Source organism: Catharus ustulatus, chromosome 29 (genome assembly GCF_009819885.2).
Source record: "Catharus ustulatus isolate bCatUst1 chromosome 29, bCatUst1.pri.v2, whole genome shotgun sequence".
Classification (NCBI taxonomy): Eukaryota; Metazoa; Chordata; class Aves; order Passeriformes; family Turdidae; genus Catharus; species Catharus ustulatus.
In genome coordinates this window covers 5,092,225-5,117,984 of record NC_046249.1, presented here as the reverse complement: position 1 = coordinate 5,117,984, position 25,760 = coordinate 5,092,225, and the positions used below count along the sequence as shown (strand labels likewise).

The 25,760-nt window shown below is 50.3% G+C and overlaps 1 protein-coding gene across 1 annotated transcript; it reads right to left on the bottom strand.

Annotated features, from left to right (window-relative positions):
• Positions 1-489: 489 nt before the first annotated feature.
• BTBD2 (BTB domain containing 2) lies at positions 490-25,667 on the bottom strand. Its single transcript, XM_033082055.2, has 9 exons — positions 25,068-25,667; positions 18,272-18,391; positions 14,786-14,942; positions 11,083-11,188; positions 10,079-10,276; positions 6,384-6,576; positions 4,754-4,841; positions 3,657-3,803; positions 490-3,164 (listed from the first exon to the last, which is right to left on the bottom strand). The coding sequence occupies exons 1-9, from the start codon at positions 25,652-25,654 to the stop codon at positions 3,003-3,005; spliced, it is 1,758 nt and encodes a 585-aa protein (XP_032937946.1). The 5' UTR covers positions 25,655-25,667; the 3' UTR covers positions 490-3,002.
• Positions 25,668-25,760: the final 93 nt, after the last annotated feature.

Sequence of the window (25,760 nt, the reverse complement as noted above, 5' to 3'; positions counted from 1 at the left end):
GGCCCCACTGCTCCCTCCGGGCAAAGGGCAGGGCCCTGGTGACCCCAGGGTGCTGACAGTGGGAGCTGTGCTGGGCACAGGTGCTGCTCTGGGCAGAGCCCAGCTCTCATCCCTGCTCCAGCAGCCCCCACAGCCTCTCTGTGCTGGGAATCACAGGCCAGAGGATCTGCCTTTCTCCCCAGGGCAAAGGCTGAGGCAGCTTTTAGTGCATTCAATTGTCAAAACCCTCCCATTCAGGTTCAAGAAATTGTCATAAAATGACATCACCCAGAGCATGCCCACCCTGTGCCATCCTGCTGCCTTCCTAACACCACCTCACACCCTGAGGGTCTGCACTCCCCCGCAGTGATCGCTGGGGTCACTTCAGGATTCCTGAGGATCTGACTCACCCCAGGGACAGGGCAGATGGGCCAGCAGCCAGCTTGGCCCAGATTTCCCCTCCACCATTCCAGCAGCCATCATTCTCCTCCAATCACAAAGAAACTTTCATAAAGACAACCTCGATGTCTTTATTGTTTTCCTATTTACAAATCACAAAGCTGGCCAAAAAGCAGAGTGTGAACACGGGACGAGAGCATCGGATACATTCATCAAATAGCACAGGAGCCGGGCCGGGCCCGCGCTGCTGGAAGGTGACGTGGTACAACAGAATGGCTCATACTTCTGGGAACAGGCATGTCCAACAAGGAATTACATTCATCTATCTACAAAAGCCAGAATTGCATCAAACTGCGGAAAAGCCATAAAGAACAGAAGTTGCTCAGGTGTAGTTCAGAGTTTGACTCCTCTCCCTCCGTGACAGGACAAGCTGCCAGACCTGCCCCACACAAGGAGGGCAGGAAGGTGGGATTTGGGAAGAGAATTTGCGTAACAAAATAATAATAATGAGAACAGAACTTCCAGGGAACAGCCAACGGGAGGCTCCCACTGCAGCTGGGCAGGGCTAGACCGAGCCCTGCTCTTCCCCAGAGCCAAGTGCACAGCTCTGCTTCTCTCAAATTCCAATTATTCCACTATTTCCACCTGCACCCAATGCCCCAGGTGCAGATCCCAGATCAGACCCTGGGGAAGGTGCAGGCCCCAGCACGGGCCCTGGCTGCCAGCAGTGATGCTCCCACCACCTTTGGGAGAGGGGTGGTGACACAGTCACGGCCAACCCAAGGGACACAGAGCACGGGCTGTGACTCCATCTCACAACACTGTTTGCATTGCACAGTCGGGTTCAGTCACCAGGTCACGGACCCAGGGTTGGGGTTTTTTTCTATTTTTTTAGTACTGGCCGTATTAGAACCATCCCACCTGGAAGCAGGCTGACAATACAGAGCTCACACTATCTCCCTGGAGCACAGAACACACTCTGGGCACCTCTAACAGCTACTGGTGAGGAGCTGCAGGGCATTCCCAGGCTGCTGCTGCACAGCTGAGGAGGAGACTCCAGCCAGCACAGTCCCAGGATCCCAGATGGGGCAGCAGCAGAAGCTGTGCTCCAGCCAAGGACAGCCAGGTTTCAACTTCCAGCAGTGAAATCCAGTGGCAGCAGCTGTCCAGAGAGTGGCAATGGCTCTGTGTGCTGGAGCAGGAGGTTGGAGAAGGGACCCTGAGGCAGCACCACCCCAGGCAGTCCCACAGAGACTTCAGTGACTCCGGTGTTTCTGCCAGGCTGAGCTTAATTCCAGCTTCCTCTGCAGAGGAGGGGAGGAAGAGCCTCATGGTCTTCACTCGTGGGCAGTGAGGATGGGGCTGGTCAGGCAGCCCAGGACCAGCCACCCTCTCTGTGGCAGCCACAGGGAAAAGCAGCTGGACCTGAACAGGTACCAGGGGTATCTTAAGGTCACCAAGCTCCACAGCTCAACAGGTGATGTTTGTGATCTCCCTCCTGTGCCTGGCCAGTGGCAGTGTGCAAACACACACCAGCACAGAGAATATTCCAGGTTTTCCTGAACCATTTGGTAAATCCTTGTCCATCTGCTGCATTATAGGTAACAGGCAGGTGCACATCCAGCCTCTCTTCCTGCTTCCATCAGGGCAGCAGGGGCAGGGCAGCAATGCACACAAACAGGGGAATGCATGGAAACATGCATGGAAACTGCAGGAATGCCCGGGAACAGGTGAGGCAGGTGCCCTTCTGCTTCAGCTGACAAACCCCAGCACTCTGCAAAGGACAACAACCAGTAACAACAGAGCTGGAGCTGCTCAGGGGTGAGCTGAGCATCACCCAGCGCTTGGGACATGCCAAGGGTTTGGAAGCAGCACCACGGGGACTCAGAATGCAGGAGGGCCTGCCTGGCCAGGCTGCTGCCCTTACCACTCTGCAGGGAGGTCACCTCGCTGCCACCAACTGCACGAGGTGGAGATTGTCACAGGTCAGTGAGAAGAGCAGGAAAATGTCGCAGTCCCTCCGGAGGAGCTCAGGTTTGAGGTCTCCAAACCTGTGTAGTGCTGGAACAGCAAAGCCTCAGGGAAAAGGTCACTTCCCATGACTTTTGAAGGCGGCTCTGTGTACTGAGGCTGCTGGGAGGGAGGGAAGGTGCCAGACACGAGCTGGCCAAGCCCTGCAGTCTGGCCTGGACTGCTGAGCTGGAGCAGAGCAGGGGCCACCCAGCCCTGACCGAGTCTGTCTGCAGGACCATCTCCTCATGGCAAGTGAAACCACAACCAGAGCCACTCGTTGCCTCGCTTCTGACCGGTGGAAAAGCATCTACATTCATTACAGTCCAAAAAACGCACGTTGTTAGATAGGGTTAATCAGGAGGTGAAAAACAACAAGCCACAGACAACCTACGAATGGTACTGGGACACCAGCTGGCCTGCACTGGGACACCAGCTCGCCTGGCACCTGAGAGCAGCAGCAGCACTAGCACAAGGCAGAACATGAGCTTTGAAATGATTTCACTGAGACCTTTGGCTAGTGTGGCTCCAATTGGTGTGGTCAAACTCAGCCAGAGATTTCGTTTGGGAGGTGACGGGGAAGAGTCGAGTCCAGGGCAGGCTGGGCAGTGGCACTATGTGTAGAAGATGATCTCTGGGATTTGTCCATCCTCCACAGAGGTGCCATTGTTGTTCCCAGCCGCGTAACAGAACGTAAAGCAGGTTTTGGCTCCCGTTGTTGGTGATTCATGGATCACTTTGCGCAGTCCTTTGGTTCCATAGTGGGAATCTGGACCCTGCAGCGGTCACGGAAGACAAGAACAGGTCAGGACCCTGCTGCTGCCCAGGCTCTCTGGTGGGTTTGGAGCTGTGGAGATCTCATTTCCTCACTTTTCCTCCTGAATTTGCACCTCAGGTAGTCTGAGCTCAATCTCATCTCTATCAGAACTTAATACTAACTTAACCAGGTCTCAACAGCTAAACATGAACTTTTTGAGACCACTGCAGCAGGCTCTGGATTACACAGCTGCAGGACTCACAGCTCAACTGTACACACCAAAAAACACCACCCCATGCCCTCCTCAGTGAAACATCTGTTCAGTGCTGTGAGACAAGTCAAAAACCAGCTCTGAATGCTCGTGGTGAACAAGCTCATGGCAGCAGCAGGTCACACACAGACCTTGGAGATTGCACCACTGGCCTCAGAGGACACAGAGCAAGGCCCAGGTTGCACTGAAGAGCTGCAGGTGCCCTCACCTGCCTGCACCTCACCCCAGCCCATGTGGTACCTTTAGAGTAGCACAGGCCGTGTAGTTGACGTTGGGTAAAATCTCCACCGGCTCCTTGAACATGACCCGGAAGGTGTTGGATGATCCATCACAGCTGAAGCCGGTGTCGTTCTGCCCCAGGACCGTGTTGCTGTCCGTGTGGATGATCTGCAACACAGGCTCAGCCTTTCATCTGCAGGGTTGGGCACTGCCAGCCCTGCCCACGTGAGTGTCCCTGAGCTGGGCTGAGCCCCAGGCACTCCCAGATTGACCAGTCCTGTGATGACTGCACTGGTGTCATCAACTACTCGTGTCCCTCATCAATGCTATGATCACAGAACCACAGAATCCCAGAGTGGGTTGGAAAGGATCTTCAGGGTCATCCATCTCCAACGCCCCTGCCAAGGGCAGGGATGCCACCCACTATCCCAGGTGGCTCCAAGTCACATCCTGGACCTGAACCTTCAGGGATGGGACAGTCACAGCTGCTCTGGGCCCCTCTGAGCTCCCCACAGAGCTGTGGGCTCAGGTCCCAGACAGCCCAGGACACCCCCTCGTCCCCCTCAGGCTGGCAGAGCACTGCAAGCCCACAGTGTGCTTAGACCCTTCTCCTCCAAGAACTCAGGGCAGCAGGATGAGCCCTGAGAATCGAGGAAGAAGCCTGTGCTCATCACACCTGCCTTGTGTGCTGCAGTAACTCTCCTGGGGACAGTCCTTCTCCAGTGACTCACACTGGCACAGAACGTGTCACCCACAACAGGCACACAGCATCCACAGGACAACCTGGTTTTTGGGCAAGATCATGATGGACTTGAGACACCTGAGTCTCCCCAGCCTGCCCAGGGTGGGAAATCATGCACAGCTGCTTCCCAAACTGCCTCCCCACTGCCCCAAAGCTGGGAGCAGACCTGGGGAGATGCTGCAGTGACGTGTGCAATAAAATCCAAGAGCAGTAATCCTTCAGATCCCCAGTGCCCCATCTGGCCCTTGCTACATCTGCCAGCCCCCATCCCCAGGGACACACACAGTCCCTCTGAACCTCAGGTTTTGTTACAGATTCACTAAAATGTGTTTGCCAGCCCCTAAAACAGCCAGGAATTTAAGGTAGAGAGAATTACCTGTATATTCACTTGATAATCTGTTGGCCCGTGTATGGATCCGTATAATCCAAACCCAACTACAAATATCCTTTTGTTTACTGAGAACCTGCAGGAAAAGAGCAGGAAAAGTCACTCCAAAGTTGCCACCCTTGTAATGTTCCAGTACAAAGCCAATGCACAAATATCTCCACTTGTGCTGATTTTACATCTATGATTTAATCAAACCTATACAGATTTAAGTGCAGCCTTTACAAAGAGGTGAAACCCTGCACAGAAACCATCACCTGCACACTCACACCTCTGACTGCCCAGTGGGCTTGTGTGAAACACAGAGCTGCACAATGCCATCACCACATTTCAGGGTCCAGGCACAGGAAGAGTTTCCAAGTCGCAGAAAAACATCAACACCCCCAAACACCCACCAGGCCCAGGCAGGGCAGCCTGGGAGTGTGGAACAGTGCCCATCTCACAGGGCTCTGTCCAGCAAACACCACTGGATATTTCACTGCTGAGCCCTGGGGAATTTTTCATGTGCTGCTGGGTATTTTCTGCATTCCAAACTTACCAAGAGCAGACACAAGGATTCAGTCACTCCTGAGTGCAGGAGTCCCTGGAAGGAATCCCCAAGGAAGAAGGGGAAGGGTATTTACCCCATTACAGCTCCACCTTCACAGGCAGCAGAAGCCTCAATGCCTGCCCAGATGCCAACAGCATTTCTTCATCTATTCACCAACTCTTTTAGCCCTGTTGTGTTTCCAGAACAAACACTTGGGGCAGGCTGGAAGCCTCTGCTCTGCAGCCAGCATGGAACGTTCAGTGTTGGAACTGCCCCTGCTGCTGCAGAGGCTGAACCTGAAGTCAAGCCCAAGCTCCAAAAGGTCTGTGAGTGTTAGAGGTGAGAGCAGGAAGTTTTGGAGCTGGCAGCAGCTCCCACTGCCAGGGCTGAATGAACCAGAGGATCTCACCAACAGCTCCAGTGCAACAGAACCATCTTAAAAATTGTGAAGAGTTTCATTGCTGTGAGTCCCCTTCCACACAAGATAAACACAAATCAGGAAAGAACCAAGGCTTCCCGATTCCCTCCTGTCTTGCTCTCATTCCCTGGCCACACAAGCCTTGCAAAGCACCATTTTCCAGCCACACCTGCCAGTCTCTGTCACCATAACTGGGGTCTGCTGGTTCTTCACAAGCTCAGGTCTGAACAAACTGAGAATCAGCAGAACTTTATCCCCTCTCTCCAACAGGAGAGGTTAAGGGGCTTCAAAAAGCCACACTGACACCTGGAGCAGGAAACCAATGTGATGGAGCACTGGTTACCTGTCCCACACAAAGCATGGCAGGGGGACAACTGGTGACAACTCATTTATGTGCCCCTAAGCTGCAGGAAGGCTTTGGGGAGTTATTTCGTTCTCTTTCCAGGGGCCTGTGCTGCCACATTTCCTGGAAACCTCTGCCAACAGAGATGCAAAGTGGCAGCAACATGCAGGTGAGTGCATCAGGGGATGATTCTGCCCAGCAGAACACCTTCCTTTTGGAGTTCACAGGGTGGGAAGTGGGGGTGTAGCCCAGAACCTCGAGTGTTTAGAGCTAAAGCAGTGGAAAGCTCAGGAACACGAGCCCAGGGGTGGGGATGGACGCGAGAGCTGACCTGATCCTGTCACTCGTCCCACTGTACCCCCAGCGGCTCTCCACCTGCTGGAAGCGGCTGATGCTGCACTCCTTGCCCCGCAGGCAGCACCGGGGCCGGTCGATGAACTCCACCCGCGGCTTCGGGTTCACCGTGAAGTGCAGGAACAGGCTCACCACCTCCCGGTCCGTCAGGATCCCCGACTGGGCAGGCCCTGCACAGGGGAGGGAAGTGGCAATGCCATCAGCCTGAGGGGACCACAGAGTCCTGGGGTATCCTGTGGCAGGAGGGAGCCCCAGGGACCATCAGTGCAGCCCCTGGCCCTGCCCAGACCCCCCAACAATCCCACCCTGAGCATCCCTGAGAGCGGTGTCCAAACGCTCCTGGAGCTCTGGCAGCCTTGGGGCCGGGACCATTCCCTGGGGAGCCTGGGCAGTGCCCAGCACCCTCGTGGGGAAGAACCTTTCCCTGAGCTCCATGCCAAGCCCTGACACAGCTCCAGCCCTTCCTGGGCTCCTGTCCCTGTCCCAGAGCAGAGCTCAGCCCCTGCCCCTCTGCCTCCCCTCGGGAGGAGCTGCAGCCCCCGAGGAGTCTCCCCTCAGTCTCCTCTGCTCCAGCTGAACGAGCCAAGTGCCCTCAGCTGCTCCCCAGACCTTCCCCAGCTCTGTGTCCCTCCTTTGGGTCCTTCTGATTGTGTGGGCCCCAGAACTGCATAAGCAGAAGGAATCTCTCTGGGATTTTCATGGGGAAACAAGCCTGGGAGCAGGCTAAGCCCCCATCACAGATGGGATCCCAGCGGTGCATCAGGATATTCAATCCCAGACAAAGGTGCTGCCCATTATCCACAGGGCAGTTATGGGCTCCACAGCCTTCAGGGAAAATGGAACTGTGAATAACTGCCCAGTTCTGTGAAGCCCAAATGCACTGGGCTACCAAAAAAACCCAAAAGCTGATCCTTGTCCGAATCCTTCTGGAAATGATAACACTGGTAAGAGACAGGGATTTCCATACACCCACACTGGTGGTTCAGACATGATGGAGGATCATGAGGAAGAGGCAGAGGGACTCTCATGCAGTTACCATCAACTCAAGCAGCTGAAGAGTATTTTTACTCAGACAAAGGTGGTTCAGCTCATTCCTTCAGGCATTTCATCCACATTCACATTTTAATACCTTTAGAACCTTGGGAAAAATGCTAATGATTTTAGCAAGAGCTGGAGCATGTTCTCATCTTTTCTCCACTAACAAGACATTTTTTCCAGAGCGATCACAGAATCACAGAGCAGTCTGGGTTGGAAGGGATCTTAAAGCTCAGTTCCACCCCCTGCCATGGGCAGGGACATCTTCCACTATCCCAGGGTGCTCCAAGCCCTGTCCAGCCAGGCCTTGGACTTCCAGGGATACAAGAGCAGCCACAGCTGCTGATGCTAAATTCAATCTTTGCAAACTACTTCAAACACTTTCAAAAGTGAAACTGGATAAAAATTATTCTGTCAGCCTAACACTCAAAAGCCTCTCTATGGCTGTTTGCACAAGGCTTTGAACAGAAACAAGACCCCTGAGTACTGGGGAAACAACAGCAGTTAAATGCTCTTTAGTGTGGTGAGCAAATGCCCAGCTACTTGTAGGTCCAAAACTACTTGTAGCTGGTTAAATTCAGCATGATGTTGCCCAGACATAACTGGCCCAATTATGCAACGGGGAGAGACTCAAGAATTCAAGGAAGTCGACTCCTCAAAGGTAAATGAGCTTTTGGATACTTTGTTCAGCAAAAATCAGCCTCATTGATCGTGTCTGAACTTATCCCACGTTGCTGCAACTCACTTCTGCAAAGTTTCAAATTACCTGCTCTGAGGGGAGGGCGGGACACATTTGCCAGTTAAAACATCTTCATGCAAAACCCCACATTTGATAGCAGATTATACAATAAAATGGTAAAACCACTGCTATAAAATTCCCTGTTTTTTTGCTTTTGAGAGAGAGGGGTGTGGAAGGGAAAGGCTTCCTTCTCTACTGTGGTCACCATAGAAATCAGAGTCTCTCAGAAACCCAGAAAAAGGACAAAGCTAAAGGAATTCCAGGTTAATTCATTGTTTAAGGATCATTGCAGTCTCCCAGGTTTGGGGGTTTTGTTCATCTTTTAGGTTAAAGTGATGGAAAAAAGTTGAGAATTTCTCTCATAGCACAAAGGTCCAAGTGGGACAGGCAGTTTGTGACAGACAATATGGGGAGGGGCACTGGCACTCCCAGCTCAAAGCCTTCAACCCAAATGCACCAAAATTAACAGTTTCCTGCCAGTGACAGAATGATACAAGGTCGCAAGGAAGACTTGAAAGAAATGCGTTCTGCAGAAGAATGCAAAGACCTCTGCTTCACTAAGCAAGCTCCTTCTGAAGAAATCCACATCCCTAGGGCCATATCACAGCTGTGACAGGCCAAGCAGAGAGTGGGGACCAAGTCTGAAGCACAGATTTTCTCTTTACTAACAGCCCTCCTGACATGGGAACAGGGACATGAAGGACTGACCAGCTGACGCCAGCACTGCCCTGAGAAGTGACCTGCAAAGGAAGGAGGTCAGTGCCCCTGTTTGCTTCTGTGTACACAGCACTGCAGCCTGAAATGAGTTACAGTCTGGAAAATGGCTCCACTGTGTCTTTTTAGCATGAAAACTACTTAAGCTATTTGCCAGCTTTCAATCCCTGGGGAATCACCAGAGGATGAAGTGAAAGACAACAAGAAATGAAAACAAAACAAGGCAATCTATAGACCAAGCTGTGAAATGAGTTAGACATCTCTGTGGATCAAGATCTTAATGTAAACTTGAAAAATGCTTTGAGACATAGACTAAACAACACCAAGCCTGCAGCTCAAAGAACATTTTCAAAGTTTTTCAGATGTGGGGCTCTGCTCTGAACAGGATTGGCAAGACAGGGCCAACACCACCACAGGCAGAGCATGGCGAGAAACATTCCCCTTTCTCTTTGGGAACAGGCTATGATCAACACCAATTATTTGCAACTCCATTAGTTTTGTGTAGTTTAAATGCTTGGGATGGCTGGAAAGTGGAGCAGGTGAAGCCCAGTTTGGATCTTTGCTCTCAGCTGAATGGGACAATAACCATCCAACCACGCTGTGAGAGCAAACAGAGCTGTGATCCCCCTGCTCCTCCCAGGGGAGCACCACAGGCTGTAAAATGAGTGAATGGGCATGGATGAAAATGGCAGTTTGACAGTAGATTCTGTGATAATAGAATCACACAAGAGTGTTAGAAGGGACCTTAAATCTCATCAAGTTCCACCCCTTGCCATAGGCAGGGACACCTTCCACTATCCAAGAGTAGTCCAAACCCTGTTCAGCCTGGTCATGCACACTTCCATGGATGGCACAGCCACAGCTGCTCTGGGCAACCTGTGCCAAGGCCTCACACTCATATACTGCAGAATTTCCTTCTGATACCCTGTCTAACCCTGCCCTCCTTCAGGAGGCCATTCCCCCTTGTGCTACCACTCCAGGCCCTTATGAAATGTCCCTTTCCAGCTTTCTTGTAAACCCCTTTTAGGTTGAGAATGAGGGAAAACAGGGAGGAATGGGGGGGTAATCTCATATTTAGATCACTACAGGATACACAGAGAAAACCCTCTTTGATGTGATTTGAATCTCTGTAGCAGAGAAAAAGCAAAGACCAGGATTGCCCAGAAACACCTTTGTTGAGTTACCTGCTGCAAACTCCTCAATAGTCATCAGTGGGAAGCGGATAAGGGAGAGAGCTTTGCCCAGAACCTTCCGCTTGTTCTCTGGAATCACCTGGAGCTGCTGCCGCTGACACTCGGCCTCCGACCAGCGCACCACGGCATTGAACAGGCGAACCTCCCGGATCCCCAGGGTGTCCCTCTCCAGCACTGCCACCAGGGTGTCTGCAGGGCATGACAACAGGCACAGCTTCAGCCTCTAACCCCCAATCAGCCCCTTTCACCTCGCCAGGAGGACACCACGCACAGCCAAGGTCAAAGAGGAAGCGGCTGAACCAAGAGCATCTCCCAAAAGTGCTGCCTGCAGCCTCTGAGGAAGATTTATCTGCATATTCCATCAGCAAGGAACTCACTGGAGCAACAAACAGAGCCCATTTAATTGGCATGTTAATGCAAGTGCAGGAGGATGAATTGCAACTTGCTTGACGTCAAATTTGGATGAAACAAGCAGCATGAAAGCCAGAAGGTGACCCGTGCCTTACCTCCACAGCCCATCTCATTAGAGGAAGGTTAAAGCCTGAATTTTAATGTTCATTAACTGTGCCCAGCAAGTTTGGAAACTGCAGACAGTAATTAAAATAGCCAGTCCTTGCTTCCAAAAACACACCACCTTTTTAACTCCAAAACCTGACAAAGACTTGGGGAACAAAGCCAACTCTACAAAAAAAGGCAAGTTTACACCCACCCAAAACCTGCCAACATCAACACAGGAAGCGGGCTTTGTGTCATGCCCAGAAAACTCAAGTTGCACCAAAGTAAGCAGACTATTAAAAACAGGGCATTTCTGCAGGCAAGGCAGAAAACTCTTTGGCAAATTCCCTGTCTCCAGCCACTTTGTGCCAGGGACTGTTCAACTGATTGCTCCAGAACAGCCGAGCCACGAGTGCCAAGCATTATTAACCTGTAACAACTCTGGAGACAAGCTGGTTATGAAAGCAGGGGGAGAGAGAGAGGGGTGGAAAAGCACTTACCCAGGTCAATGTCTGTAAACCCCTCTGCATTGATGGCATCTGAGGTGTTCTTGTCTATGTTCTCCAGGCACAGGCTGGCCAGCTGGGGCTCATCAAACAGCCGGGCCTAGGCAGGAAAGAGCATCATTAACATTAAAGGTATTTTAAAGTTTACACTAAGAACCCCCCTTCCCCTGCCACAGCCCATCTTCATTAGCAATACCATGCCTGACTGCACCAGGAATCCACTGGGCCTTTCACAAGCAGTTAAGCATGACAAGGCAAACACTAGAAAATTCTGTGTTTGGCAGCAGCCCTGGTTCAGCTGTGCATGTCTTCAGGCACGTCTTTGTTCTAACACGGCCTGGGTGCAGGCACTGATCGTGCTTTCCAGCACCACACTGACCCTGTCAGCTGAGCACAGGCAGTTTTTACATCATTCTTCTATTTACAAGAAAGCTTTGCCCACTGACTCCAGGCCTGCTTGCTCTAGGAATAATGCAGAGGCAGCTTATTCTGTAAGAACAGCCACACTGATCTCATGTATTAGCAAGAAAAAGCTGCAGCAGCAGTGCCTGTGTGTCCTGGGGAGCCCTACAGGGTACACAGCCTGCTTAGTGCATTTCCATGTTTTGCACAGAAACAGCTACTCTAATCCAGTCACCTTAAAAAATTGTCCCAAAATAGGTCACTATTCCAAGCAAAGCCTGGAGAGCTGCTCAGAATTTTTCTGCCCAACTTCTATGAAGTCCTGTAACAATTTTGCTGCCACTTCAGATCAGCCTGGATTGCCACGTGTTACCAGCCCTGTGCCCAGCATCAGCAGAAATGGATGGAACACACTAAAAAAACACTGAATGACTTCTTACTTCAGTGCTTTAGTTTTATTGTTTAGGAATGAACTGCCTTGACATCACACCCAACAAGAACACACCAGGACTTGAACTCGCTGCCACAGGTAAGGTTTAAAACTCATGTTTTGGGCTGGGAATTCCATCATTCAGGAGGCATCTTCAAGCATCTTCTGCTTCTCCCCTGCTTGTGGCATGCAGAGCTCAGCAAGTCCAACCTTTGCTCTGAGACCTCAAGTGCAGAAAGCTGAAACAACAATTTCTCAGGGCCCAGGGAAACTTCAGCAGTTGTCACCTGCTCCAGGGGCTGGAGGGCTGCCAGTGCCTTCACACTCTTGGCATCAAGAGCTGTGACTGACTCAGACTCTGCTACTCCAGTGGCTCTTTGGACACGTGAGGACTTCGACTATGCTCGCAGAGCTCTCCCCACAGCAGCTCCAGGCAAGCTTTATTTCCTTGCTGATCAAAGTGACACTTGGATCTACTCTGGCATGAGAGAGGATCACGGTTCACTACGAGGCACAAACAATTAGGGAAGCTGTTTGCCTCTGATATTTCTGCCACTGATCAGGAGCTGCTTGAGACAGACAGTGACACAGCTGCTGGACCAGCAGATTGGGCAGACACACTAAAGGAGGTTTGGGGCTCTACTTGGGATCTCAGGTCCATGATGTTAAGACTACTGGGAAATGACTTGTACAAAATATATCTCAGGTCTGTAATTTACTGAAAAGGTTTTTGGTTCGATGCAGTGGAAGCAGAAAACAGGCAGATTTTCACACTACAGGACCAGAAACAAGAGGGTTATGAGAAGAGATCCTTTCAGTGAGTTGCAGCCAGTTATGGAGATCAGGCACGTTTCTCAAGCAAGACCTGCCTCAAACATCTCAGGCTTGATACAGAGAAATAGTGAACATAACACTAGATGGGAATCACCAGTGATGATTATACAGAATGAACAAGCTACAGACAAAAGGAATCAGGAAAGCCTTTCCCCATCTGGCATTTCACATGCCTCAGTGCCAGAGAGAATGCCAGGCACTGTTTTGGTTCTGGTACCTGAAACACAAGGATACCTTCCTCCTCTGCCAAAGAAGGACCTTTGTGACCTCTAAGGAAGCCACCATAAACCTAAATATTACCTGGCCAAAGCTACAAACTCATGTACAGAAACACAGGGAGCCACAAAAAATCTCTGCATTAGGAATACCAGCAACAGCCAACACCTCTAACCCATGAGGAAATGGCTCACTTAAGAGGCCTCCCCAAAACTTCAGTCTACAGGAAAGATCTGCTCCCAGCTCCTGGCTAACATCTACTGATCTCTCAGATTTGCAAAGAACAGAAGAGTTGCAGCCAAGGAGCTGCAATTGTCCCTCCATGCATCAGATGGAAGCACAGAGTTGGCTGCCATTGCCCAATTCAAGAGCCTTCAAGTCCTGAATCTGCCTCTGGGAAGTACAGTGTGGGTCCCCCTCTGTCTCAGGGGCTGCCTCATCTGTTCATGGCATGTGGGAAGGGCCAGGTTAAAGGGGATGGTAAAGAAGGCCATGGAGTGTTGCAGCAGAGCTGAACCCAAGCAGTGCCAAGTGTCTGAAGCAGCAGACATGGAACTACTTTGAGAACTGATCCAAATAGTTAAACTAAAAAAAAAAAAAAAAATCCCAGCCTAATCCCAAGCAAAGAGCTCAGCAGTGACTGCTTCAGGCCAGCACTGCTTCAGTATCTGCAAAACTGCTGCTGTAGCCACTGCCACCCACATGGTACCTACAGCCACAGCCTGGAGACACCCCTACTCCTGACAAGGGGGAGAAATGCAGCAGACAGGGGTGCTGGGCAAGGCAGGCAATCCCTCAGAGCCAGACCACCTTAGCATGCTGGTTTGCAACTCAGTGCAGCTGGGAAACTCCTCTGCAAGTTCTATCTGACATCAGACATCACAGCAGCTTTTCTGAGCTGGCTGATGAGAAACATCCCTCCAGAGCCACTCCAGGCTGCCCATTCCCCAAAGGAAGGATTCATACACAATGCCTGTGTGTTTCTTATTCCTACAGCTCCCAGAACAGGGTGTCTCTGGCAGTGCCAGACTCCACCACACAGGTGACAGCACTGTGGATGTCACCAATATGGCATCAGAGAGAAGACAGGGCTGGGAAATGGGGACGACAGTGATGCTCATTTAATCAACCGGAATGCAAAGTCTGATCTTTTCCAAACTAAGCAGAAGTTTTAAACACTATCTTTGATTTTGCTGCTTCAAGAGTCAAATGCAAGGTGGAGGAGCCCAACCCTCAGAGACTGGATCAGACCCAGGGCCAAGGAACAGCTGCTCTGACACTCTGGATCTGTGAGCCCTCAGTGCAGGAGGCTGGGCTGGACCAGGCTGAGGAAGAGAACACCTTACTCCTCTCCCACGAAAATAAAGCAAAGCACTCATGAAAAAGTCTTCTTTCACCCCCACTTCAGGGAATGTACTGCAGAGAAGTCCTTCAAGGAATGGCTGAGCAGGCAGACACAGCACTGAGAGAAAGCTCAGCATTACCAGTCCTGATCCTGTAACACATGGAAATCCTCTCATTCCACTTTTCTTCTTGGCAGATGAAATCTTTCCACCCTGTTAAGTCCATCCCCAGCTCACACTCTGGAAGGAACCACCTGTCACAGTGAAACAGAAAGATCTGAAACAACAGCAAACTTTGCTGTATTTTACTGGTCTTTGTAAGAAGCTGCTCAGCAGTGCTGGACTCCTGGGATGAAGAATTCCAAACATCCCAGAACTGCTCCACTTTGGATGATCAACTCTGTAACATCTGGAAAATTCACATTTTCTGGCTGTGCTCGACCTTGCTGAATGGAGATGATCACAAACTCACCTGAGTTAACAGCATGAATGCATTGTCTGCTCGGAGGTTTTTTTTAAGAAACTCCACACAATGAGCTTCAAGGGCTGGAACTGCATATTTCTTAGCTGTGTAAAGTGTTGTCATAACAGTCTCTGGTCCAATCTGAACTTCGTCTGAGTAAAGAAATCTGAAAACATGCAAACAAACACTGCTGTGGTGAATTTGGATAACAGGGTAAAACCCCTCAATTCATAGAAAACATGTTTGTGCCTCTGCCTGTCATCCCAGTCCATTTCCTCTACTAGAGTGACAGAAGGGTTTGACTCTGGTTTACCAAGATTTTTAATTTCTTTTTTCTAACAGACATTTTACAGTACAACTTTTAACAGCTGGGATTTCCACTGAAGCAGCTCAAACCACCTTGCATCCCACAACCAGTGAGCTCTTCACTTGTCACATATACCAGGCTAAAAAAGTCTCTGGCCAAGTGCACCCCTTAAAATTCATATTTTTGCCTGTTCAATTACAATAAACAAGGACAAAGATTCAACCTTGCCTGCCTCCCTCAGAAGAGAAGCTCCATTTTACACTACTAATCCAGAAGTGCTGAGAAGCACTCAGACATATCCATCCACTGCACATGAGGTGCTTTACCCACACTCCCCTTTCTCATCTCTTCACTTTATAGACTGAACTGTTTCATTTCATGACACAGATGTTTAAGTACAGCTCACAGTGTAACTTCAACATCAAGCAAGAGTTAATTGCAGTGAAAAACAAGGACTGCCATGCTGCAGCAAAGCACCAGCCTTCACTGTTAGGTCAAAACAAGGAAGCACATTCATGATCTGAAAAACAAAGGAAACCTGACTGAACCCCCTCATACCTGAACTCACTGACCAGAGACAGCAGGAACTGAGAGGCTGAGCTCAGTAAAACACACTGGTGTTAATCCTTATCACAGAATCCCAGAATGGTTTGGCTTGGAAGGGACCTTAAAGTCTGTCTTGTTCCAGCCTCTGCCATGGCAGGGACACCTTCCACAGGTTACTCCAAACCCTGCCCAGCCTGGCCTGGGACACTGCCAGGGATCCAGGGCCTGCCCACCCTCCCAGGGAACAATTCCTGCCCAATATCCCATCCAGCCCTGCCCTCTGGCAGTGGAAGCCATTCCCTGTGTCCTGTCCCTCCATCCCTTGTCCCCAGTCCCTCTCCAGTTCTCCTGGAGCCCCTTCAGGCCCTGGAAGGGGCTCTGAGCTCTCCCCAGAGCCCTTTCTTCTCCAGGCTGAACAGCCCATGCAGAGTTGTTTTTTTTTTTACTGTATCTCATTTAACCAGTCAGTTAGGATCTCAAAGGCACAAAGCACAGAAATGTAATACTGTATTAACTGTGCTTGGCATCCTTATTCCACACGGTATTTTGGAAACTCCAGGAATTTCTTGCTCTGCATTTCTCTGAAGGGGACACAGGTTGTGTGGCTGCTACTCCTGGAAGCTTCATGCAGCTTCATGCAACAGCAGGGCTCTTCAGGGGGATGCAAGGCAGCATTCCCATCTGCAGCAGAGGAGCAGGATGCCATTCAGGGCAGCATGAGCAGTGTGATCCACAGGCAGGGAAGCACTCTCACTGCTGAAAGCAGGCTTTTGTGCTGCCTCAGGCCATTTGTCAATAGCAGCCTCATGCCACAGGTTCATCAACGTATTTGGCACACATCCCTTCCCAGCCCCATCTGCACTGAGCAATCCTTTCTATTCCAAGTTTAAAAGAACACAGTGGCTCTAAAACCAATTATTTGTTTACTTCAGTGACTGTGTCAGTATTTCTGTTTACCACAGTCCACTAAGAGGGACAACAAGCAAGGTTCGAACTGTGAAAAAGCCCAGCAGCAATTTAAAAGAGCATTTAGACTGCAACGCCAGACAATCAGATGTGTTCTCATCTTTGGGTTAATCAGAAAATAATAATAATGAAAAATAATCTCTTGCAAAACTACAGCACATCTATTAAAGGTGACTAGCCCACAACTCCATCACAATCCAGCATCCAGACTGGACCTTCTGCAGAACATTCAGGATGAGCACTTTGTCCCTGGATAAGCTCCTGATCCTACAGCATCACATCATGGCTTGGACCAAGTCCAGAGACATATGTAAGGATCAGCTGCCATTCCAGTGTTTGGAGGGACTGGTTTTACTCCAGGAACTCATACCACATATTTGTCAGCTTTCTCCTGGAAGCAGCACCCAAACCTCCTCTGGCACATTTAAGCTCTGAGCATTTTAAAAGCTATTTTAAAATTAATTTCTAGATTTAAGCACCCAAGATGTCACTGGACCTTGGGCACAGCTCAGAGGCACTGACGTAATCCACCAACGACTTTTTCCATTAAAAAAATGTAAATATTTCTGCTGAAATCCACTTAAACTCATCACTTTGTCTTTCGAGATGATGGGTCTCTTCTGAAATGTCTGTTTAATCACGTGCTGAAATCTCAGAACTGGCAGGAAACAAGAGGATTTTTGCCTCTAATTCACTGGATATTTGGGCCTCACAAAGATTTAAAGACAGTCACAAGCTCTGCACTCCAGAGAGATCCACATGGCTGATAGGCACACACCAATCAGAGGGATTCCCCACGTGCTGGTGTCTGCTTTAAAGCAGCCAAAGGGAAAGGGGCTTGGGGCTCCCAATTATTTCTGGCCTTTCATTCTAGCCCAGATCAATTTTGAATTATTCCAAGGTAGCACAGGCAAAACCAAAGCACTTTCTGAAGGTAAAGCAAGAAGTGTGCCAGAGCTATAGATAGTGACTGCTCCCAGTAGGAAGTGAGTGGGGAACATGTCAAGAGCACAGGACTGGAAACCCCTGGAAGTAGGTTACAGAAATCCTATAGAAACAGGACAATGACTTTCCAGCATCCATTCAGGATTGCTGTTGGATGTTGTACAGCACCAGCCAAGCTTAAAGGAATTGGTGAATAGGATGTTACAGCCCCTTCCTCCTCCTCCTTCAGCACACAGACTTCCAACACACACTGGAAATGTAAATTCAAGCCCAGCTCTCCAAAAGAGGAATAAAATCCACACAAAGGGTGATACAACATGGAATGGCTGACATTTATTACACACCCCTGCTTACCTGTTACAACTTGCTCATGACCTAAACAAGCTCCAAGTATTTGTAACTTACAGAGCTTTCAAAAGATCGCTTTTCCCCTCTTCTCTTAAAGAGCATTTGGATTAAACCAAACCAATTAATGAATAAGAAGCTATAACACAATGGCCAATATTATATATATTTTTATATAAATATTTATTTTTTTAAATGCAGTAGCTAGAGTAGACTTTTACCCAAGAAAACAGGGATTTAACTACCATTGAAAAGATCAAAGAGGTATTTCATTTTGGAAGTTAACAATCTCTGCTCTACAAATACTCCTCTACTTTCATTAAAAACATTTTTTTCTACACTAAATCTGTGCATCCCACTTATCCTGTGCTTTAGAAGCAGCTTACTTGAGCAGAGCTAGGAAGGCAGCAGGCTCCACGTCAGGCAGCTCAATCTCTGTAGAGGTTGTGGCCATCCCACCATTAAACATTGCATCGAAGACAGCACTGCCCACGGCCAGCACGAACCTAACGTGGAAAAAACAAGCATGCAAATAAAACCTTATGTTAAACCATATTTATATTCCAAAAAAATCCCAGGCTGGTTGCTAATCCCCAAAGCCACCCTCAGGGAAAGCAAATTGTTTGTGGAGTTCAAGGAAAAGTGTTTTGCAAGAGCAGGGAGGGTCAGGTTGCTGCTCCTTAACTGTAAAGCACCAAACTTCCTTCTGAGCCCTGGCCTGGCACACAGCACAGTAATGCTTCCCCAAAGGCCAGATTTTGGGAATTATGGAATAGAATACACATGCTGCTTTGTAAAGTCCCTGAAGGAGCGAGCCTATGTATCATCCCACGGTGGAGAAGCAAAGAAAAAGCAAAGCTAAGGAGTTCAAGTTCTTCCAGTAAACAGAGTCCAAGTCTTGCTGCAATCCCCCACAGTCACCTGCTGCAAACACTTACGGGAAACTTGTCACTGCACACCATCCATCCTCTTCTGCAGGTCCAGGCACACGTCTTTGGTGATGGCAGAACAAGCTCCCAAAACCAAAACTGCACCAGGAGCTGCAGATGCCAAGCCCTGGCACAGGAGCTGCCCTCCCCAGGCACGTTCTGAGCCCTTCCATGGATAACTGCCCTGAGTTCAGCCCAGAGGGAAGAACAAACCTCCCTCAGAGCAAACCAGCACAGTGAGGTGCACATGAACCCTTCAGCACTGCTGGCAGCTTATGTGGGAATTACTGGCACAGAGGACATTACAGGTTCTCAAGGAAACAGGCATTTGCACAAAACAGGTTTGAGACCAAAAAGTATGTCCCAGCACTCCCACGCAAAGAAGATGATTCCCCCCTGACAAACAACATCTCCTGTTTCAGGAGGAGGCCCAGGCCTGGGCTGTTGAGAGTCCTGTGTACATTTAAGATGCTGTACCTGCCTCAGGACTCAAAAAGGCATTTTGAGAACTTTCTTGTTCAGAAATGCAGAGATGAGCTTTTGCCATGAAGGATTCCTGTGTCTGCCACCATGCAGCTCCCTGAGGTTAAACTGAAGGTCACAGTTCAGGAGTGTGGGGGAGCAGAGCAGCCCAGGCTGCAGGGGATGACTACAACCACTCCTCTACCAGCTAGAAAAAGGAAAAAGCTGGAATATTCCAGGCTCTTGCTGCAGTGCTTTGATGCACAGTTCCAGAGAAGCAGCAAGAACTGCAGGCAGAAATGCATGCAAGACAGCAGGCATGGGGCAGAAAACTCCAGCCCAAGGAAAGTCCAGCACTAAAGGGGAATTTCAGTCAGATTTAACAGGAAATAACCTTTTAAAAGTAGGAAATTTCCATTTAAACAATGTTTTCATTTTCTCACTTTTCATTCCCTTCCCATCCAGAGGGGACTTCCCAGGGATACAATGGAGTGAAGCTCCATGGATGTGCCAGGCTCATTTGCTATGACAGAGTTTGACTGAACGAGTCAGCTTATTGTTCCTCATGGGCTCAGGGAGCTCAGGACAAACCACAGTGGTTACAAAAAAGTACACACATGCATATTTCTGTCAAACCATTCTCAAGAAAAATGTCAAGAACAAATAAAAACCTTCCTCACAATACCAGAATTGCCAGATGAAACAAAAATCCTTGTTTCTCCAAAAGCAGCAATGATGGCAAAACAATTGCTGGCTTTGTCTGATACTAAAAATTAACATATATTAATTGCACTCTCAAATTTTCATTCTCACAGCCAGCCCAGTACAGGTCCTCAATGAGCAAGAGCTTTCAGAAGCTATTTGAAAAGGGCATTCATTTTAAAAAAAACTCTCAAATGTTTGCTTCCATTTCAGTCAGGGACAAATCAGTCAGATTTTGTAAACTGTTGAGCCCTAATAGGATCCCAGGAGGTGCCAGAGAAACACAGGACTCCACATTTGAAGTTCTCTTAAAACATTAAGAGAACGTAATTAACATAAGAAAATTCCTCTCTCTTCAGCATTTTCTTACTCTTCAAAAAACGAACATTTAAAGCTGCTCTAAAGACATTCCAGGAAAAGCAGGGATGCAGTAAAGACACTCCAGGAAAAGCAGGGATGCAGTAAAGACATTCCAGGAAAAGCAGGGATGCAGTAAAAACATTCCAGGAAAAGCAGGGATGCACACCATTCCTCCTACACAGCTTCCCCCAACCACGCAGGTCTGCAGGAGGAAGAGATGGAGTTTGTTTCAGATGGGAAAATCCAACAGAGGGTTATTTTTAAACACTTTTGTGGCCAAAACAGAGTGGACTACTGAAAGGAGGCAGAGAAATAAGCAGAAACAGAATGAAAGAATTAAGAAAGCAACACCTGATTTCTCCTCATTGCCTTTGCACCAGAAGAGCCAAAGTAAACTGACTGTCAGCAATAAGAGTCACAGGAACTTCCTTGAGGTTAATTTGATTTGTCTTTAAAAGGATCCAAAGCTGACTCTACAGGCTGTCAAAGGCCTGCAAGAAAACCTTTCCTTCTGCTATTTTGCTTCCTACCACAACTTTCACTGCTTCATGGTCACCTTAACACCTCCACTTGTCACCTGGTTTCATCTGCACATCCACCAGTACCATTCCCTTTATAGACACTACAGCAACACCAATAAAATAAACCACTCAAAACCCACAACTACCCCACTGCTGCTGCACAGCTCCCTCCTCCATCTGCACCACTGCAGAGAAACCTTAAAATATCTATTCCAGAAGAGCTGGCACAGAACAGAGCAACACGTGACATGCTGGAGCTCGGTGACACCGCAGGTGATGAGAAGAGGCTGCTGGTGTTCTGGCTGCAGAGGATGCAGACCCCAGGTGAAAGGAGCAGGAGGCAGGAAGGCTGCTGGTGTTCTGGCTGCAGAAGATGCAGACCCCAGGTGAAAGGAGCAGGAGGCAGGAGCAGCCCTGCACAGGAGCCATGGGACACCTCAGCACACAACACTGCAGGAACTGTGAGTGAACACTTGCCCAAGAAAAGACAGGATGGGCTCAGAAGAGACTCCTGGAAACAACAGCCAAAATCTTACTCAGGCTGTCCCCAAGCTGTAGATTTCCCAGGCCGGAGCACACAAGGGGTTGCATCCCCACATGCCCGCCCTGCTCACCCTGGAGCTCTATTTTTTGGCCAATTAACAATTTTAATTATGACACCCATGCAGCTCCTGATGGATGATGCTTAGGCATTTCTAATCCCATTGATAGTGTGCTCAATGAAGCAGATCTGGAAAAAGACAAAAAACCTTCCTTCTTACTGCTGGGTCTAATCAATGTGTTGACCTTGGCCATGCTGGCGCCGTGAGGCTTCGAGGCAGCTGCTCGGCCCGGCCTTGACAATGAAAAAAATTAAGGCCATCCCATCTTCATGGCTGATTCAGCAGCAAGAGGGAAGGAGCTGAAGGCTCAGAGACAGAGCCTGCTTCAGGGTAGGCAAGGAACTTCGACAGGGTCTGGAGCCTCCTCCAGGTGGGAAATACCTCATCCTCTCAGGCCTGCAGATACTTGGACAGGTGACCCTTCAGTCAAACCCATTTATACCTTTTATCTACAAACTGGGCTCTCACACATAAATGAATGTTTGCTCTTAGTTGCTCTGTGAGGTTTATTTTGTCTGTCTCTGTGGCTTGATACAAATTTCTGAGAATCACAAATTTCTGAGAATCACAGAGCAGTTTGGGTGGGAAAGGACCTAAAGCTCATCCAGTGCCACCCCGTCATGGCAGGGACACCTTCCACTGTCCCAGACTGCTCCAAGCCCCATCCAGCCTGGCCTTGGACACTGCCAGGGATCCAGGGGCAGCCACAGCTGCCCTGGACACCCTGTGCCAGGGCCTCCCCATGCTCACAGGGAAGGATTCCTTCCTGATATCAAATCTAAATCTCTCCTCCTTTCAGATCAAGACCATTAACAGAATTTGCCAGGCGCACTCAGAACCACACCTGAACCTACAGCTCAGTCAGAAAGCTCCTCCTGGCACCAGCACCTGTGGTGCTCACTGACACCACTTCATTACCAGCACCTACAAATCCCCCACATTTCTTCAGCTCCATCCATCCAGACTGACCAGGAATCACCTGCACCATCACTTCCAGCTCCCACAATAATCTCTTGGATTATTTGTGCTTCCCAGTCTGCTGCCAAAGCCATTCCCAGCACATCATGAAGTCATATCGAGGATGAGAGGCAGGATGCTGCACACCACTCCTCAAGGCACCACCAAGGAGCACCAAGGAGCTGTCCAAGAGCCCTATTCAGGAGTTGCTCCTCCTCCAGCCATGCTTGGTACCTGAACTGGTCTGAAAATTTACACAATTCAACCAGACTGCTGAAGTATTTACCTGTGAGCTGTGCACTATTGTGCCAGGGGAGGTTTACATTGGATATCAGGGAAAATTTCATTACAGAAAAAGTTGTAAAACATTGGAATGGACTGCCCAGAGTGGTGGTAGAGTTACCATCCCTGGAAGCGATCAAAAAACCTGTGGATGTGGCACTTAGGAACATGGTTTAGTGGTGAATGCAGTGGTGCTGGGCTGATGATTGGATTTAATGATCTTAAAGGGGTTTTCCAACCTTAATTTTGTGAGTTTATGATTTCAGACATCTGACAAAGCACCAACATCGGCCCTGGTCGCTAAAGCCAAACAGCACCTCTCCAACTGAGCCCATGGTTGCTTTGCAACTCAATTCCAACACAAAGTATCCTCTGCTGTTGAGCTGCTGTGAGAGAACTGAGCACAGAAGGGGTCTGGGTGGTTTTATTTTAGTCTCCCTTATTTCTGAAATAATCACAGCACTTCATGAATCACCAGGATATCCCAACTGTAACATCACACAGACAAGTTTCACTAAAATCTCTAGAATCCTTAGGTGGGATGTCACACCATGACACACTCCATTCTATCTTTACCAGCCAGAGCACCAGAAGAATTTCAGAGCAATTAAGCAGCATCTCTCTTTGGGGACATTTTTTTTTTTCCAAAGCTTCCTTTATTTTCCATTTATTTCTGGGCTGAATATCACCTGTCCCCATCCAGCAAGCCTAGTTCTCAGGACAGGAGCAAGCTTACCCAAATACTAATTAAGTTTCAAATTACAAGAGAGAAAAGCTGACACCCTAAACACTCAAAACAGCCTAGAACAAGTGTAATTTGTTCTAAAAGTGAGACAAAAGGGGGAAATCCAAAAGGGGAAACTTCCAGGAATGTGAGCACTTAGGAGAAAAGCAATAGTTTGAAAGTGTTTGGAGCAAGACTCCCTCTGCCAAGCACCACTTCCAGGTACACCAAGGGACCTCCCTCACCCAATTAAAAAGTTGGTTCCATGTCTGAGCTCCTCCTTGTGAGGCCCTTCCCAGGGTAGAGGAAGAGGGTGGCACACATGGATTCACTGGAGCTCCCCCGAGGAACCAGCTGAATGTCAATCAGCCACATCACATCTGCATCATCCAGGTGGAGGCGATTCCCAGCTCCTGCATTCTCAGCTCCCCTGAGCTGCAAATTTTTAAATGGCAGCTCAGCCTTAAGCACTAAACCTCCACGCATTACTCAGGCCCAGGTGTCATTCTCTACACAGCTCTTCCAGCTCTTTGTGGTAGTGGATTAGCCCCCAAAACACAGGGCTTTGGAAAAGATTCAATAAAGGTAATTTTAAAATTAAAATGTTGAACCTGAAATTTGGGATTCCAAATCATTGTTCTTTCATTTCCAACCCCGATGCTCTCACTGATTTTGGTGATCCCTGTCAGCAGGGACCAGGCAGCCTGGGGGACTATTCCTCCTCTCCTCTTTCCCACCACACCAAGGGTTACTTCCAAGCCAGACCCATGGATTTGGGGTTTTCCATGATGCACCTACCCCATTCATGCCATCCCTCTAGAGAAAACACTCTCACTCAAACCCTGGACCCATCCCAGGTGGGTATCATGAGGAGGGGCATGACACTGACCCAAGGGCTGGAAGAGATCTGGGGCAACACTGAGTGACCACAGCAAGATTCCTGTGCTCAGGGTGTGTCCCTAAGCAGGGGGTGAAATGTGGGGTGCAGTTATGTGGCCCCGTTTTCTCTCTTGACAGGGGAGGTGCAGCAGCCCAAACCCTGAACCCCTGTACCCCACCTGATGGCACATCACTACCCGAGGCTGCAGGAGAGCCCCCAGCGCTCCCAGGGCCAGCTCTGAGGGGCAGTTTTGGGGACGAGGGGCCATCCCTGATGGAGAGTAAAGGGATCATCCCTGAAGAGGATGAGGGGCCATCCCTGAGGAACTGTTCTGAGAATAAGGAGACACTCTCTGAGGGGCAGTTTTGGGGGATAGGGTGAGGAGAGCCATCTCTGGTGGGAAGTGAGGAGGATAGGGAGGCAATTCCACAAGGGAATATGTAATTAATTCCCTCAGGGAATAACGTGGGGGGTAAGACGAGCAATCCTCGAAGGACAATTTGGGGGATGAGGGGGTGATCCCTGACAGGAGCGGGAGCGATGCTTGAGGGGCAGTTTTGTCAAATAAACGGGCAATTCCCTTTATCAGTGTGGGGGGCGTGAGGGGACGCCCCCAGGGCCATCGGGCCGGCCCCCACGACCCTCCCGAGGCCTGGGAGCCGTGGCCACCCCGCAGGGCCGTGGGGCTGGGTCCCCCCTCACGCCTCATCCCTCCCGCACTCCCGGCTCCCCTCGCGTGGGACCCCCGCGCCCCCCGCCCCACCTGTGCGCCGGGATGCGCTGGGAGCCGCGGCCCTTCCCCACCAGGAAGTGCACGTCGCTGAGCACCTCGTTGTTGAAGAGGAACGCGAACCGCTCCTGCACCGTCGGTTTCGTCGCCTGCCAGTTGTACACCGGCTCCCGCTGCAGCGCCCCGCCGGGACCGCCCGCCCCGCCGGCCGCCCCCGCCGCTCCCGCCGCCGCCGGGCCCCCCGCGCCTCCGCTGGCCGCCGGCGGGTTGGCAGCGCCGCTCTGGTTGTAGGTGAGGCCGGGCGGCGAGGCGGGCGCGCCGTTGGTGCAGGCGGCGGCCGCGGCCCCGTTGCCCGGCGGGGGCGGCGGCGGCTGCGGGCAGGAGGAGGAGAGGCCGCCGGGGCCGCCGCTCCCTCCGGCCGCCATCTTGTGCGGCGGGGCCGCGGGGGCGGGCGGCGCGGGGCGGCGCTGCAGCAGCACCAGCACCAGCAGCGGCGGGCGGGACACGGCGGCGGGCGGGCCGGGGACGGGGGCGAGGGCGGCGGAGATGTCGGCGGTGGCGTCGATGGCGGTGGCGTCGAAGGCGGTGCGGATGCAGAGCGCCGGGCAGCAGCGGCGCATGGGGCGGGCGCCGCCGCCGGCCGGGCACGGGGGGAGCGGCGGAGGCGGTGGCGGGGCGGGGAGAGGGCGTGGGGCGGCGGGCGGGGCTGGCACGGAGGGGGAGGAT

What these genes read in the sequence shown, in the direction of transcription:
- BTBD2 (XM_033082055.2), bottom strand. Translation starts at nt 25,654, where the DNA reads ATGCGCCGCTGCTGCCCGGCGCTCTGCATCCGCACCGCCTTCGACGCC. An exon ending in GTTTACAGACATTGACCTGG is followed by an intron (nt 10,277 to 11,082) that starts GTAAGTGCTTTT and finishes CATGCCCTGCAG; the next exon opens with ACACCCTGGTGGCAGTGCTG. An exon ending in CGGCCTGTGCTACTCTAAAG is followed by an intron (nt 3,165 to 3,656) that starts GTACCACATGGG and finishes TGACCGCTGCAG; the next exon opens with GGTCCAGATTCCCACTATGG.